General features: G+C 42.6%; 1 protein-coding gene across 5 annotated transcripts in view; it reads left to right on the forward strand.

Moving 5' to 3' along the window:
* Window positions 1-200: 200 nt before the first annotated feature.
* The window catches only part of EDC4 (enhancer of mRNA decapping 4), an 80,967-nt gene continuing 65,537 nt past the window's right edge, over window positions 201-15,630 (forward strand). For 2 of the 5 annotated variants that reach the window (XM_085878205.1, XM_085878208.1), the window contains exons 1-11: window positions 1,047-1,199; window positions 5,707-5,887; window positions 7,467-7,578; window positions 9,399-9,498; window positions 9,649-9,862; window positions 11,039-11,192; window positions 11,297-11,401; window positions 11,662-11,771; window positions 12,258-12,341; window positions 12,506-12,601; window positions 12,857-12,935. In XM_085878205.1, the coding sequence (XP_085734331.1) occupies window positions 1,079-1,199; window positions 5,707-5,887; window positions 7,467-7,578; window positions 9,399-9,498; window positions 9,649-9,862; window positions 11,039-11,192; window positions 11,297-11,401; window positions 11,662-11,771; window positions 12,258-12,341; window positions 12,506-12,601; window positions 12,857-12,935 (1,356 nt within the window). In that variant the 5' untranslated portion in view covers window positions 1,047-1,078. Of the gene's footprint in view, window positions 334-363; window positions 591-1,045; window positions 1,200-5,706; window positions 5,888-7,466; window positions 7,579-9,398; window positions 9,499-9,648; window positions 9,863-11,038; window positions 11,193-11,296; window positions 11,402-11,661; window positions 11,772-12,257; window positions 12,342-12,505; window positions 12,602-12,856; window positions 12,936-15,630 lie in introns of those variants that run through there. The other 3 variants (XM_085878207.1, XM_085878206.1, XM_085878209.1) reach the window with 3 other exon arrangements.

Below are 15,630 nucleotides of genomic sequence, written 5' to 3' on the forward strand. Positions count from 1 at the left end.
CCATCCACCTTTTCTCTTCTTCCTCTTCTTCACCGTACATTCTGCGTACGTAATAAATTAACGGAGCTTCGTACTCTGAGTAAAGATAAAGGTGTGAAAGATAACTCCGATTTGGATTGGATGAGTAATTATAATGATGCGAAGGTATTTCAAATGAAATTTTCTGGAAATATGAAGAATCATTGCAGCACGCCGGTATCCAAAGGCTCGACGATGGTCTACACTGGAAGATCATAAAACAACAACAACAACCAAAAAAAAAAAAAAAAAACTACAACAGCATCAACAATAACAACAACTGCTTAATGAGCTCCAAAAGGGAACAGGAAACAGGTGCTCGAGAAGTGCGATGAATCATGTTGTTGTTGGTGGTGGTGGTGGTGGTGGTGTTGCGTTGTCGTCGTTGTAGTAGTAGTAGTAGTAGTAGTAGTAGTAGTAGTAGTAGTAGTAGTAATTGTTGTTGTTGTTTTTTTGCAGGCTTACTTGGGGCCTCCTTCCCATGGCGACGCCGGGGCCTTATTCAACGGCCGTAAGCGTGAGCGACGCGACGCAGCAACTCCGAGATCTGCTGAAGCTCGACAAGCCCGCGGGTGAGTGTTCAGGCGCCGTTAATGTCGCGTGCCAAGCTCGGTGCGAACCTCCTCCGGGTCGCGGAGGACCAGGCGCACGAGGTGTCGTGTGTGTGTGTGTGTGTGTGTGTGTGTGTGTGTGTGTGTGTGTGTGTGTGTGTGTGTGCGCGTGTGCGTGTGTGTGTGTGTGTGTGTGCGTGTGTGCGTGTGTGTACGCGTGTGCGTACGTGTGTGTACGTGTGTGTGTGCGTGTGTGTGTACGCGTGTGTGTGTACGTGTGTGTGTGTACGTGTGTGTACGTGCGTGTGTGTACGCGTGTGTGTACGCGTGTGTGTGTACGTGTGTGTGTGTGTGCGTGTGTGCGTGTGTGTGTACGTGTGTGTGTGTGTGTGTGTGTGTGTGTGTGTGTGTGTGTGTGTGTGTGTGTGTGTGTGTGTGTGTGTGTGTACGTGCGGCGCAAGTTCGCGCGTTTTATCGATTCGATTCCGTGTCGTTTGGGCCTTCCAGTGATGCTCGAAATGTTTACAGAGTTTGTCGAGTCGGTGATTAAACGCCTCTCCTTGGATGACGCGTGTTCCGAGTACTGTTCGCAGCGAGCGAGCTTCCGAAGTTCATCACCGACTCGTTCAGGTTTCCACTTGGGGTTCTCAACCTCTCGTATCGGGGAAGCCTTATTGCTGTTGGAGGGTTTGTTTCCACCCTTGGTGTCCCCAATTTTTAATGGTACCCCCGAGTTTCCGATCCAAGACACCAAGAAGTACTAAATCACCATTAATAAAATATTTGTTTTTATTTTTATTTTCCGAGCTGTATCTCGGAGCCGCTTGAGACTTTTGAATAAGATATTTTGCATCAATAATATGTATAAATAGACGACCCGTGAACGCGTTGGGTTCCCGTTGTGACTGCGGTTGATTTAAAAAAAAAAAAAAAAAAAAAAAAAAAAAAAAGCAGCTCCAGCGAAATGTCCCGCTGGGCGCTGTTGTTGTTTTCATTGATCAAACTAGTGTGTGGCCTTGCAAAAAAAAACCAAAAAAAAAACCTTTCAAACCGCGTGCCACAAACAACAACCACACAGGCCGTTCCTTCGCTCTCGTAAACGATGACTGGATTGAGGCATTGTGTTTATAAATGCGCATACGAAATCGAGAAATTATTAGAATACAGTAAGTCATCACTATCCAGAAGTCCGTACGTTGTAACCCATAATGGGGAACGCAGCTGAGGATCTCTCCCCCAATGGCCATGCCTACGCAGCAACGTGTCCTGTCATTGGTTTGGTAAATAAATGGCCATAACTTGGGAACCACTTGTCCGATTAATATCAAACCTTGAAAAGGCACATACTCAGGTCCCCAGCAATATACCTGGCAAGTTTCAATTAGATTGGACCAGTGGTTGTCGAGAAAAACGGCAGTCTCACACACTCACACACACACACACACACACACACACACACACACACACACACACACACACACACACACACACACACACACACACACACACACACACACACACACACACACACACACACACACACACACACACTGCTGGAATTATAGATAGATAATCCCAAAGAGTATTTGACTGAATCGGGAATTGATTCTTTAAATAAATTTTTTCGTTGCCCGATTTCACCGACACTTGATACTGCACACCGCAGGTGAACGGTGAGTAAGGTGGGCTGAAAAGTTTTTGCGCTTTTTTTTTTGTGTACCGTTTTGGCTGTATTTCAGGAACGTACATGCAAGATGTAAGAGTTTTAATAATATAAAGATAGTATCTGGGGTTGACACCAATTTTTGACCTTGACATTTTTAAGGTCATGACCTAATGAGACGTTCTAACACGTTTCTCTGATTTGGAAGAAAATTGCCCTCTCTGGATAGCCTAGAGTAAGCCACATTTACTCTTAATTTACACCATACCCTTCTGGGTTAAAGGTCAAGGTCAAATGGGGGAGGGGGGGATCTGAAAAAAAAAAAATATTGCGTCTTTGTCATCACTCACTTTTGCCAATGTGGGGTCTCAAAGACCGCTCGGCCTTCCATGATGTTATTGCATCAGAATAGCACACCTTTTCCTGAAGTTGTGCACCTGATATTTGATCCGTGTCCTTGACCTACCTTTTCGGATTGTGACCTAATTAACAAATAGCACTTTTGATCATAACTTGAACAATTCTTCTCTGATTTCCATGATGTTGAGTTTTATGGATCGAATGAAGATGTGGACACTTTTCTTCTTTGACAATCTATCCCATAATATTGTCAGTCAAGGTCATATGGTGGCCTGAGAAATAAATAATATGGCCATCACTGGATCACAGGACAAGGTAAGCTGGGGGGGGGGGTCTCACCCTTGGCGGTCGCTTTGTGATCACAGATATGTCGTTGATTTTGTATTTATGGAACACTGAAGGGATATTGGAGGTGGATGCCATATTGGAAATGAATAAGCTAAATGTGAATCGTTTTGGGGTGAAGATTTGTCTCGATGGGTAAAATAATTGCCTTTTCTGCGTCTCCATTGTATTCCTTTGTATAAAAGTGCAATACGCCGAAATGGCGAATCCCTTATCATCAGACAATGAACTATACCAGAGTACCATCACTTGTTTGTTTCACATCACCACACCAATTATAAAGACCATAAAACTACCGTCAGTCATGTTCTTAGGACTTTTCTTTGCAGGAGAATCTTACCCTGTTCATTCGAAAGCTTCCCCACAACACACTCCATTTTTACCCGTTTTGATGATTCCTTCTCCAAGAGGTTCCATATCGACTTTGGAGTGCCACAGGGCTCGGTAATCTCACCCATCTTTGTGCCACTCCTCATGGAATGGGACTCAAACTTTCTTGCACTCGACCACATGAAGAGCCAATCCATTGTCATCTCAAATAAAGTCAAAACAGCCCCTCACCCTCCCCCCCACCCTAAACAATCAAGCTCATCCTTCATGTGGACATCTACCATCAGCATTCTGTGAATTGAAATGCCATGTGGTCTCTCTTGGCATTCCAATAGTGTAACCATTGCCAGAAAGGCTTCCAAGAAATTGGTATTTTTCTGAGCCAAAAAATTTCTGAGCCATTGCTTCATGACTTTTGACTCTTTATAAAAACAAGTTCGCCCCATGTTGGACCATTGCTCACCCATTTAGAGATCTCCTTTTTGTGCTGTGTATCCTTGGATTGAGTGCAGTCTAAGATGATGCAACAGTTTACCGTCGACCTTCAGGCCTTGAACCGCTGTCGATGACTTTGCTGTCAACCCCCCTCTTCCACCATTACTCCCTTGGCCATTTGCTCTGGAGAATTATCAATTACATTTCTTCCACCCGTGAAATGTCTTTCCACCACTCGTGTGGTTTCCGTTAGCCAGCCTTCGTATGCGTTTCTGTAAGCGCACTGAAACGACTAGAAGTCGCTAAATGGAGGCGCTGACTCGTGCCGGTTATCTCTGTTTATGCAACACCACCCACCATGGTGCTAACCTATACTGTTGCATGGCCATGGTGTGAGTGGGCATTAACTTTCATTTTGATATTTTACTTTGTGAGCTCAAAGTTTAACTCATTCAAGACATTCGTAACATGAAGCTCTGTGCCAAATTTGCCAAACCCATCTCTCCTAGTTCCAGTTATTCTGCTGACAAACAAACACACAGATGGGATCATCGCAATACTCGCGCACTCTGCCTGTAGCGGTGGCATGATTATGACTTGTATGATTTTTCTTTCCTCGCGACACAAACTCTGGAATCAACTGCCTTTTTTCTGTGCAGCCAACGACCCACAACCTTCGGCAGTTCAAGGACCAGATCATAACTTCTCCCTCATCTCACCTTTATCCTTCCTTTTTCCTTCGGTTCCTTTATTACAGGAGATAATCCACAATGACCATTAAGGGTCTCCCTCATTGCAATTTAGGATGAAATAAATACAGAAATAAGAAAGATGGAGCTCAATGCGAGATATAGAGGAGAGTATATGAAATTGGGCTGACGGGATGGCCTCGACTCCGAGAGGTATGCACACTCGCCTCGAGGCTGTGCAGCCTGCGTTCGAGTCCCGACCCAGCTATAAACCGTCGTCCCGGTGTTTCACGGGCAGGGTGATTCATCCACGTACGTGCAGTCCCTCAGATCCGTTGATGGAGGTCAATGTACATGCTGGTTTTAGTTGATGGCTGTTAAAGATCCCACGGTCTCCTCCGCGAAATGTAGGCGAGCTGTTGCCGGCACAATGGCCAAGTTCAAAATTCCTGCCCGAACTACTGCGAGGAGAAGGGTGGCAAACCACCCAGTATAACCCTTGCCAAGAAACTGCTTAAGTAGCACTGACTCTCGAAAAGATGATGATGCATCATAATCGGAATGTGAAACCGCCATTGTTAGCTGCGTCACAGACGCTGGCTCAAAGAGAGCTCCGCGTTGTTCTTCTTGTTCTTCTTCTTGTTGTTGTTCTTCTGGTGAAGACAAAACCTTTATGACATGGCTCTTGGACACATTTCTCCTTGTTAATAATTGGAAAGTCATGTACATTTTTATGTGTTCTAAAATTTAATAATGAAAAATAAGCCTTAAAACATGTTCGTCTCTGAATTCTTTCCCATCCCAATGACAATTTGGGCCGTGTGCTGACTCACAAAAGTGGATTATGGTTTTGTAATTTTCATAAGTATCACACAGAAATCCTTATTATTCCACAAATCGCAAAGTAATACGTACTCGGCATTCATGTAGGGGTCTGTAGCCTAAAATATTTCTCGAATTCCATCCAGTTACAAAATGGCAACTTTGGATCTGGACCCACAGGGAACCTAAAAAGGATTCGAAGCATATCTGATCTGTTTGCCAATGGCCTACTTTCCAATAATGGTCGTGTTTATTTTGGAAATGGAGGAACACTTGCTGTGTGTATTTTATGGGTTGACCTTCTATCTCAACAACATTTGAACTGATGGTTTGTCTTTTTTATTTATTATTATTAATATTTTTTTTCAATGATTTGATCAACAACTCAGGAAAATAAACCAGCAATTGTAAGTAGCTATGTTCCTTTGAATTTCATTCCTTCCACAAACTTTGCTCAGAATTTATTCAATCTTCCTGATCTTTGTTGTTGCAGATACTCCATCAGCTGAGCAGTCGTCGTCGTGCAATGGACAGCTGAACGGGGCAGTCGGTACTCCATCTTCTTCTGGAGAAACTGTGAAATCATTGGGCTTCATGGGAGAATCCAAAGATGAGCCCAGACTTGCCGCTGCACCATCAACCATGGCCACTGATCTTGTTGAGATGCAAGAAATGTGTGTAACAATGTGTTTTTTTTGTTTCTGCTGAGGTTCCTTTTGTGAACTTTGCACACTCACCACAAATTCCCAGTTGAACCATCTTCCAGCAAACGACAAAGTTAATTTACTTGTTAGTCTCTTACCAAGGAGGAGGCTATTGTGATCGGTTTGTGTTGGAGTCTTCACGAAGACTAACTTTAATACAGCGCTGCCCAAGTTGTCTGATTTAACCATACGTTTATTTTATACCTCCATTGTAGATTGTCCAAGTTAGCTGTGCCTGTTCATGAGGGTGTTTTAGTGTACACCTGAATGGGTCACCTATACAGTACAAGTATTCTGGTGAGACTCTGCATTGTTAAATGCTTTGTTTTGCAATTTTTGGATGCAAATGTAGAATTAACGAGAAGGGCACTCGGTAGATCACATATCTCCGCCATGCAGTGCCTGATCAATGAGAACATATCGGGCCCAAAACATTTTTGAAATATCATGCTATACAGTAAGACTGCATATCGTTTTTGGTCCTATCTCGCAATGGTGAAGAATCACTTTGGAAATTAAATAATCCTCAAATCCAGATTCGGATCTTCACCAAAATCAAATCGATTTGTCCTTGCGACACACCCAACCTGTCAACAAAGTTTTCTCTGAATCTGTCCACAACTTTTTGAGATATCGTGAGAGAGATATATATATATATATATATATATATATATATATATATATATATATATATATATATATATATATATATATATATATATATATATATATATATATATATATATATATATATATATATATATATATATATATGAGTTTAGCCCTATCAATGGTGAAGAATCTCTAAAATAAAATTATCAGATCTGGATCTTCACCGAAATTGAATCAATTCTTCCTTGTCACACACCCAAAGTGTCCACCAACTTTTGTCGGAATCCGTTTGCTAGTTTTTGAGATCCTGCACACAGTCAGATGGGGTTGAAAACTTGAGTTGGTGGAGGTAATGAAATTTAAGTTGTACTGTTCAGGAAACTAGATATGCAAATATATTTTGGTTTAAAAAAAAATTGAGTGCACAAAAATGATTCCCATTGTTTAAATTTTATCCAGGTGACCCAAGATTTAGTGATGCATGATGTTTCCTCTTTTTAGGGGGTGGGAGGCTAAATGTGGCAAGAATATTACTGGTTTGTACTTGGCACATGCTTGTGTCCATCACCGCTGAATTAAATTTCTTTATTTTGGAGAAATCTGTGTGGAGTACATATGTATTGCTTTGTGCTTTGTGCTTTGTTCTGCTACATTCTCATCTCCTTTCCCCCCTGTGTACCTCACCCTCTGAAAAGAAATTTGCTTACTCGAAGCAGCCGCTCTTAGTTTTTTTTGGTGAAATATGGGCAAAAGTAGTTTCTTTAAAAAAAAAAAATTCAAACATTTGGTACACAATAAGGTTTTTGAAGAAAAGCTGTAATGGGATTTGCTCAATGAACTTCCTGACATTGCACTTGAAATTTATGGAAGCTAAACTTTCTCCTCTCCTCTTTCTCCTCCCCCCCCACCCTGCTCCCCTTTGTCTCTTGGTGTGCAGAAAACTGTCAGGAGATGATGGTGTCAGCCCCATAATCATCACATCCCGAGATGTTGTTATTGTCCCCAGTGTCGCCTCCGACCTACAGAGCCCATCTTCGGGCAGCAACCGGGTTAGGTTTGACCTTGTACTCGTTTTATGATTTCCTCCTTTAAATGTGTACAATATCATTTGACTGGTGTTTTCTTGCTTTGCAGTTATTGCGTCGGATTTAGTAGCCCATACTCTGCACAGTGGGAGACAGGGTCTTGCAGTGTGCGTGCGTGCATGCGTGCATGCGCGTGTGTGCGCGTGCGTGTATTCGTTGTGTTTTTTTTTTTTTTTTTTTTTTAAATATCAAATTTTTGTCAAACCTTTTATTATGAGGATATTGAGAAGTCTCATTGAAAATTGGATCAAAATGTCAAAGGGCAAAGTCACAATGCGTTGGAATAATCCTTATCAACCCATCGAGATGGCTGGGTTATTAAATTGCTTCCATGTTTATTTACCATTTGAGCTTTTGTCATCAAATTTTCAACAAACCTTCATTATGAGAATATGCAGAACACTAATTTATAAAATGTATAAGTTTTTTTTTTTATGCCACCGCTGACGAAGTTGCCTCAGGAATTGTTTTTGGGTTGGCCGTCCTTAAGTGTGCACGTCCATCAGTCCATTCTAATTTTCTCTGTTTTCTCTGCAACTGTTTATCTGATTGACGCAAAATTTAAACCATAGGTACGACTATTCATATAGAATGTTTGAATGATTATTCTTTTGTCAATGGACACATTGTGTGCCAGCCATGTTGGAAAAAATGAAAAAAACTTTCGACCTCTATCTCCGAAACCGCAACATCTTCTTTACTATAATTCACCGTCTGTCTGTTCCCAGGTACCGCAAAAATGGCTGAACCAATTGCAACCATTTTTTGGGTGTGTAATCCTAGGACCCCTTGGAGTACAATAGGCATAAATATAATAACATGACCCCCTTGACGGCTCCCGTAGGGAGCGTGTGCTTCTAGTGGGGAAAAAATTGAAACTTGGCACACGTGAAGTATGCCCCATTGGAAAAAAGGAGTGGTTTTTTTTTGATGTCCTAGGTGGCTTTGTGATGATGTAATTGCATACGTTGAATGCTATATCCGATCAGTATGAAAAATTTTGAGGGACATCTTGGGCTAAATTGTATCGGGGGGTGGGGGGGGAATTGGTAACGTCACTAGTCACGTGGGTTGGCAGCCATATTGTTTTTAACATAAAAACCTTCAAAATTTTTCTCCGAAACGGCTGAACAGATCGAGGCAAAACTTTACCGGTATGATCGCCTGTGCATGAGGAATAAAAAGTTCTCCACCTATGATGTCATCGGTCACATGGTCTGGCAGCGTTGATTTTTATTTTATGAAGAATAAACCTTTAAAAACCTCCTCAGAACGGCTGAGACAGATCGAGGGGAAACTTCACCCACGTGTTCCCAAAGCGTTGTGGAGAGCAGGGTGTTCACGAATAATGAATAGGTCATATGGTCTATCAGTATCAGCCATATTGAATTGAACGAAAATCTTGAAAAAATTCTTTCTCTTGAGCTGCTTCATCAATCGACGGGAAGCGTCACAATTATGACCTAGTCGTCATGGGGAGTATATGTCTTGAATTTAAATCTGATCAGACGTATGGTCTGGTAGCCAGAATTATTTAATATTTTGTATCTGGGTTCAGAGATTTAAATCAAATTTGCTACAAGTATTATAATGATGTAATAATGTGGGTGCTGGCATACGTGGCGATGTCATGACGTCGAAGAGTGCTCTTCCAGTTTAATTTAGCAGTTGCTTTCGTCAAGTTTTTGGTTTGAGTACAAAGCAGACGCAGATGGACTTTGCATTTTGAGATGCTTTCTAGTTCATGATGGGATGTTTGTTCTTTGTTTATCGTTGGGGTGCAGGTGAAGGTGCAGACGGTGACAAAATATGATTGGGAGCGCAAATTTTACCCGGGCAGTCTTGTTGCCGTTTCCCAGGACTACCTTGCCTACATAATTCCAAGTAATGGCAATTTGCTTGTTTTATTTATTTATTTATTTTCTTCCCTCTCGTAATACTCCTTTAATAATCCAACCCCCCTACTCGACTCGATACAGTTTGGTCGTGACATCAGCAGTTTTGTTGGGTTGCTGTTACTTTTCATTTGTACAGAGCCACAGGCCATGGTTCGAGTTCTACACACACCAACGGCTGAGCGTACACTACTGAAGGGGTTTGTGGGTGCAGTGACCGACATCGCGTTCGCATATCCGATGTCTATGCGCCACGCCTCCACTCAGACTGCCTCACCACGTCTTGCTGCACTCGATGATACAGGCGGCCTCTTTGTTTGGAATTTCAAGATTGATTCTACCGGCAAAATGCTGTATCCTTCACCGACCCTTCATTATTGCTGTTATTAATTTTATTTGCTGTTACATGGCTATGTGCAGTGTTTCTGAGCTGCTGAGTTTTATTTCTTGGCCTCTTTATTATTATTATTATTATTATTATTATTTTTGTTACCCTTTTTAGTGCAGTTCCACGAGGCTCATGAGTCGGTTATAAATACGCTGATGTAGGATAAGGACATAAAGAACAAGAATGTCACTCGGTAGAGCGCATACCTCTGTCAGGCTGAACAGTTTACGTTTTGTAGCCCACTGATAGGCTGCATCTGCATCCAGACTTTAACCAAAATCTAGTTGGCTTTTTTTGTCAGCTACCCAACTCTTCAACCGAGTTTTGTCATATTCCATGCACAATTTTTTGACATTATGCTACATCTATCTAGTTTTTGCCTCCATCTCAATAGTGAAGGATTGTCCATTGTCCATTGGGACCATACTCTGTACAGAGCGTTGGTGCTGCCGAAGCAGTCTCCTTGGCTATTGGGCACAATCCTGGACAGGTCGCCACTCTGACGCAGGATACTTGAATGACTCGGTCATCCCAGCAAGCTGGTACTCGTTTTGCCGACCTCGGAAGGATGGCAGGCTGAGTCAACTCCCTGGTGAATTAATTCAGCGGGCAACGAGGCTTGAACTCAGGACCCTCGGATCCCAAGCCGCCACCCTAACCACCGAGCCAACAATAGTGAAGGATCACTGAAGAAATTAAGAATTTTTTTTTTTTTAATCACATCCGGATCTTCACCAAAATCCAATCACTTCGTCCTCGTCACACATCCAATCTGTCCACCTAGTTTCGTCCGAATCCGTCCATAACTTTTTGAGATATCCTGCTCATAGACAGACAGAGGTGAAAACAACCTCTGGCCACCTTCGGTAGTGGAGGTAAATATTATTCTATTAGAATTCCAAGGACATTCGTTTTCCAACGAGTAAAATCGATCAGAATTTGAAGATTAACTGTGTGCTAAAAGTAGAAACACCAAATGGGGCAATCCTGTTGTGATGTAACTGTTGCACTCTAGTGTTTATTCCATTGTCTATTCTTAACAGTTATCCTTACCCCCACCTCTCTGCCCTCCCCCCCCAACCTCTCAAATACTTCTGCTTCTCTGCACCTTTAATTGGTCATTCTAACTTTAAATATTCAGTGCTGACATTTTGGTGCAAATTGTACGACCGATGGGTACTCCACCTTGTGATTCACGCCGCATAGTGTGGTGTCCTCACAATCCTGAGGATGAGTTGGATGTGGATGCAGAAGCAGACCCTGGCAAGATGCTGGCACTTCTGCACCCTGACAGGGTAGGTCGTGCGAGTTGCACCGATGAACATGAAATTTAATAATAGTGTTCGTATGTTCGTCGTTTGTTTTGATTTCACGAGAACTAACTTGACTGTGACGGCAGGCAGAGGTTTGGGATCTCGAGGTGCTGATCGGCGAAGGCACCAACTCACCGATTCAGGCTACAGATGTTTCGGATGGTTTGGTCACCATCAGTGGGCACACTGGGGTACGTAAGCACCAAATTAAACTGCTTTTTCTTACTACATCTCATTCTCTCCAAGAGTTGACCTGCCGTTTTTAACCCTGTGATCATTTAATTTCAATCAAGTTGTATTGTAGGTTTATATGCAGTTCATTTATGGTAAGATGCCGAGAAGACAAGTTTGGCCAGATGTTATTTCTACTATCTCTCTAGTTCTTGATTTGTAGTTCCCTGGTCTGCTTTTTAATTGTTGTTTTTCAATACTCACGTGTGGTCTGCCACAGGCCATCTTGGCAGGCTGCCTGTCACCTGATGGTGCAGTGCTTGCCACTGCTGGGCAGGATGGTATGGTGAAGTTTTGGCAAGTCTATCTCGAGGGCCAAGAAACCCCAAGGTGCGTAAGGTGTGGCAGATTGGACTTAACCTATAGGTTTGTCAGATAAAAAGTTGCCATTTTGGATGAATAGTTGGTGAGATAAGTTTGTATTGAAATTCTGACCAACATTATTATTCATTGTTCAGGTTTGTCAAACTTCTGCCAATTGATGAATTTCCCTTTTTTTTTTGTCTCCAAATTCTATTTCAATGGAGATCATTTAAAAAAAAAAAAAAAAAAAAACTGATAATAATCCATATTTATGTTCACACTGATAAAAATTTAGATTTTTCGACATTGTTTCATTTGAATTGTAAATTTAAAAGAAATTGTATTTTTGAAAAAGTTTGGCCTTTCGTATTGTTGAACGTTTTAATTTATTTCACACTTGTGTGTTTTCCTTAGATGTGTGACCAAATGTGGATTTTTTTTTTTTTTTTTTTTTGTAAGGTGAGAATGTTTTGAAATAGATGACTCAGTTTCTGCCCTCATCTACTGAACCAGGTGTTTGCATAAGTGGAGTCCTCATCGTGGCTACCCTGTGTGTTCCCTCATCTTCTGTGATGATCACTACAGGGAAGACTCGGAGTGAGTTTTTGTTTCATCATTGCTACGACAACGAAAGCTAGCTATTCATGTCTTCACCTTTCGCATATACTCCTCTGCTATGTTCCTTCCTTCCGTCAAATTGTCACTTCAAAGTCGCACTCTGTCTCAGGGCTCTTATTTACCGAGATTTATTCCTACCCCAGAGTGCCTTTCTGGAGATTTGTATTGACGGGAATGGAGGAAAATCGAGAGATCAAGCTGTGGTGCACAGTGCGCTGGACGTGTTTACAAACGCTCCAGTAAGTTTTTCAGATGAAAAGCTGCAATTGATTCTTAATCTCCACCCCCACCCCCCTCCCCCCCCCACCACACACACACACACATGTTCAGGTGAGCTGTTGTAATGAAGGAGTGATGTGTAAGAAGAATCGCAAGCGTTGAGGTCTTCGTGATGTAGTGTTGCGCTCACCCGAGCAAATCATTATCTGACTATCAACAACACCTTGCTGATTTAAAGCGTGTTTGCAGTAGAAATTGATGTCCTTGTGTGACAGGTTTTCTGCAGATTCCGCAATCAAAGCCATTTTGGATCTTTCTGCTCGGTACCTCCTGCTGTCAGACACAAATCGTAAGGTATTGCATCCTTTTATCAAGATGTTGAGAGATGTTCGGTCATGCTTTGTGGAGATCGGTGTGTACAGATAAATAATTATCATACATCTGGCTACAATAGTTGGTGGACTGCACATGATATACCACCATTAACCACACCGGGTTTTAAAAGTGATTTTCTGTTTTCACGACAGCGGAACCTCCCTATTAATGGAGGGGGGGGGGGGGTTAGGTTCTTGAAAAACCCTACGTTGGGCAAAACTGTGCTGCGCAAGGTTGAGACCTTATGGGAAAAATAGGAAAAACAATCATGAACTCATTCTCCCTCCTGTTTCATTCCTTGGTTCATTCACTTCACAATTGAATTTATTTGCTTCTTACTTTAAAAGCTTTAAATAACATTCTATGATGTCTAATTTGCCTTATTTCACTAATACTCACGTGTTCTTCTTCTTCATAAATTCTGTCATCAACATCCCACGATGTAATTAATCGACTAGCGAAAACTAAATCGCGCAATACCACACGATAACTAACTAAACTACGTGATAGTCCGTGCGGCACGATATCGAAAGAGCAAACTGTGAGGTGAGATGGGGGTGCGGGCATGTATATTCCTCCGCGATAGAGCGATGGACCCATGGCGTGATCGGCACGCTCGACCACAATACTTCAACCGCGATGGAGGGAAACCCACGTTCAGCACGGGCCGACTGCACCCTCAGACTGTACGTTAATTTATGTAGTTAACCACACCCATTGAGGCGTGATTGGTCCTCAGGCAGTCGTGTCACCATGGTCCCGCCCAACTTTCAATCCCTTCATATCCGTTCATATGCATAATGAGGCAGTTATTCACAATTTTTTTTTTTGTGGAGTCCTTTCAAGTTGTGACAAATTTGTGTCATCGTGAACCTTCCCACTGTAAAATGCAGTGTATTGATGTTGAAACCAAGTGCTCAGCCCAACTCAAAAATGTTTTTTTGCTCCCTGAAAAATGGAATATGAATTATGATTGGGCTTTTTTGCTTCGGTCATTTTTGTCATTCAGCGATGCTGTCCAAAAATTGAATGTGGTATTGGATGTGAAATCCTTAACGGACGACAAATTTCAGTTGATACGTTTGGATCTTGGTGTACATATACTCCTCTTCTTCTTCTTCTTTCGGCTGCTCCCTTTAGGGGTCGCCACAGCGGATCATCTGTATGATCCGCATAGTGATTTGGCACATGTTTTACGCCGGATGCCCTTCCTGACGCAACCCTGGTCGCCTCTTACGACACAGGATATGGTACACCTATTTTAACCGGGGTATACACCGGCCCAGTATACTGTACTCATTTCGCCGACCTCGGAAGGATGACAGGCTGAGTCAACCCCCTGGTGTATTAATTCAGTGGCCCAACGGGGCTTGAACTCAGGACCTCTTGGATCCCAAGCCGCTGCCCTAACCACTGCGCCAACACCAGGCTTTGGTGTACATATACTGTATATATACATTTTGGGGGTGGGGGGGAGGGCAGGGAGTTGTGTTGGATTAAACCTTTGAAATGTCCGTGCCATCGCGATGTTGGAAGTCCAGCAACTTCCTGATTATTATTATTATTTTTTTATTTTGTGTATATATATATATACAGTAGACTAGGCGTAAGTTGTCACCATTGGGACCGAGAAAGAAGTGACGACTTGGACATGTGACGACTTGCGCGTATGCGAACATTCATGATGACTGTGGGGTGAAGGATGAAGTTGCGCTTGGCCTGGACACGTACGTGTGAGAGGGCGCAACAATCTCTAAGCCGGCGATTGTACCAAAAGGGAAACGCAATCCTCGGGGCATAGGTGGGGGTTAATTGGTGAGTTGGAAAGTGATCAAGCAAAGATGGAATTCATGAATCACTTTATCAAAAGTAAAGATAATGAACAACTGTAAGACAACTCCTATACCATCGGTGATTGTATATGACCATCAACAAATGTGGAATGAATGGCTGTTAGAATTCATTCATTGGAATGAATGTAGAATGAGTTTTCATATGGAATGAAAACTCATATACCATCGACAAATTACATGACACACAGTCATCGTGGTGACTACCACTCAATACCTATGTGAAAGTGAGTGTGGTGATGTACAAAACAAGCCAATATAAAACCATGATCGGACTTCAACACTAAGCTCGATCGATCCTTCACTCCTTCGCCAGAGACTGCATTGTGCAGCCTGTCTACCTCTACAGATGCATGAGGGACGGCGCGCTGACTGAGCTGAATGCAGCGCAGTTATAAATAGCCCGCGCATCACGATTCCATGAAATCGGGCTTCTCACGAGGCAGCAGTTCCGTGTGACGAGTTAGGCGTGGTAATTTACTTGAGTTTCCATTACGTGGGAACGGACAACATCTGACGACTTAGACGAAGTGACTTAGAGATGACGACTTACAGACTTTATTCAAAGTCTGTAAGTCGATTTAACATTAGATAAATTCGGGACTTTTTGACACTGCCGACTTAGGCGAAGTGACGAGTTACACGCTGCCGACTTACCCCTCGTCTACTATATATATTGTTACGAATTCGCACCCACCGGCGTGCGATCGACCGCGTTTCCCGAATAGCAGCCGCGTCGCCCACCAGACGGACAATTTAGTCGTGACCTTCCGGAACAACGCCGGAACCCTGTCACGCGTGGGTCTTCAACCCCACCACGGCCA

Source organism: Eptatretus burgeri, chromosome 4 (genome assembly GCF_056783735.1).
Source record: "Eptatretus burgeri isolate ZD-2024b chromosome 4, Ebu_testis_v1, whole genome shotgun sequence".
NCBI classification, from domain to species: Eukaryota; Metazoa; Chordata; class Myxini; order Myxiniformes; family Myxinidae; genus Eptatretus; species Eptatretus burgeri.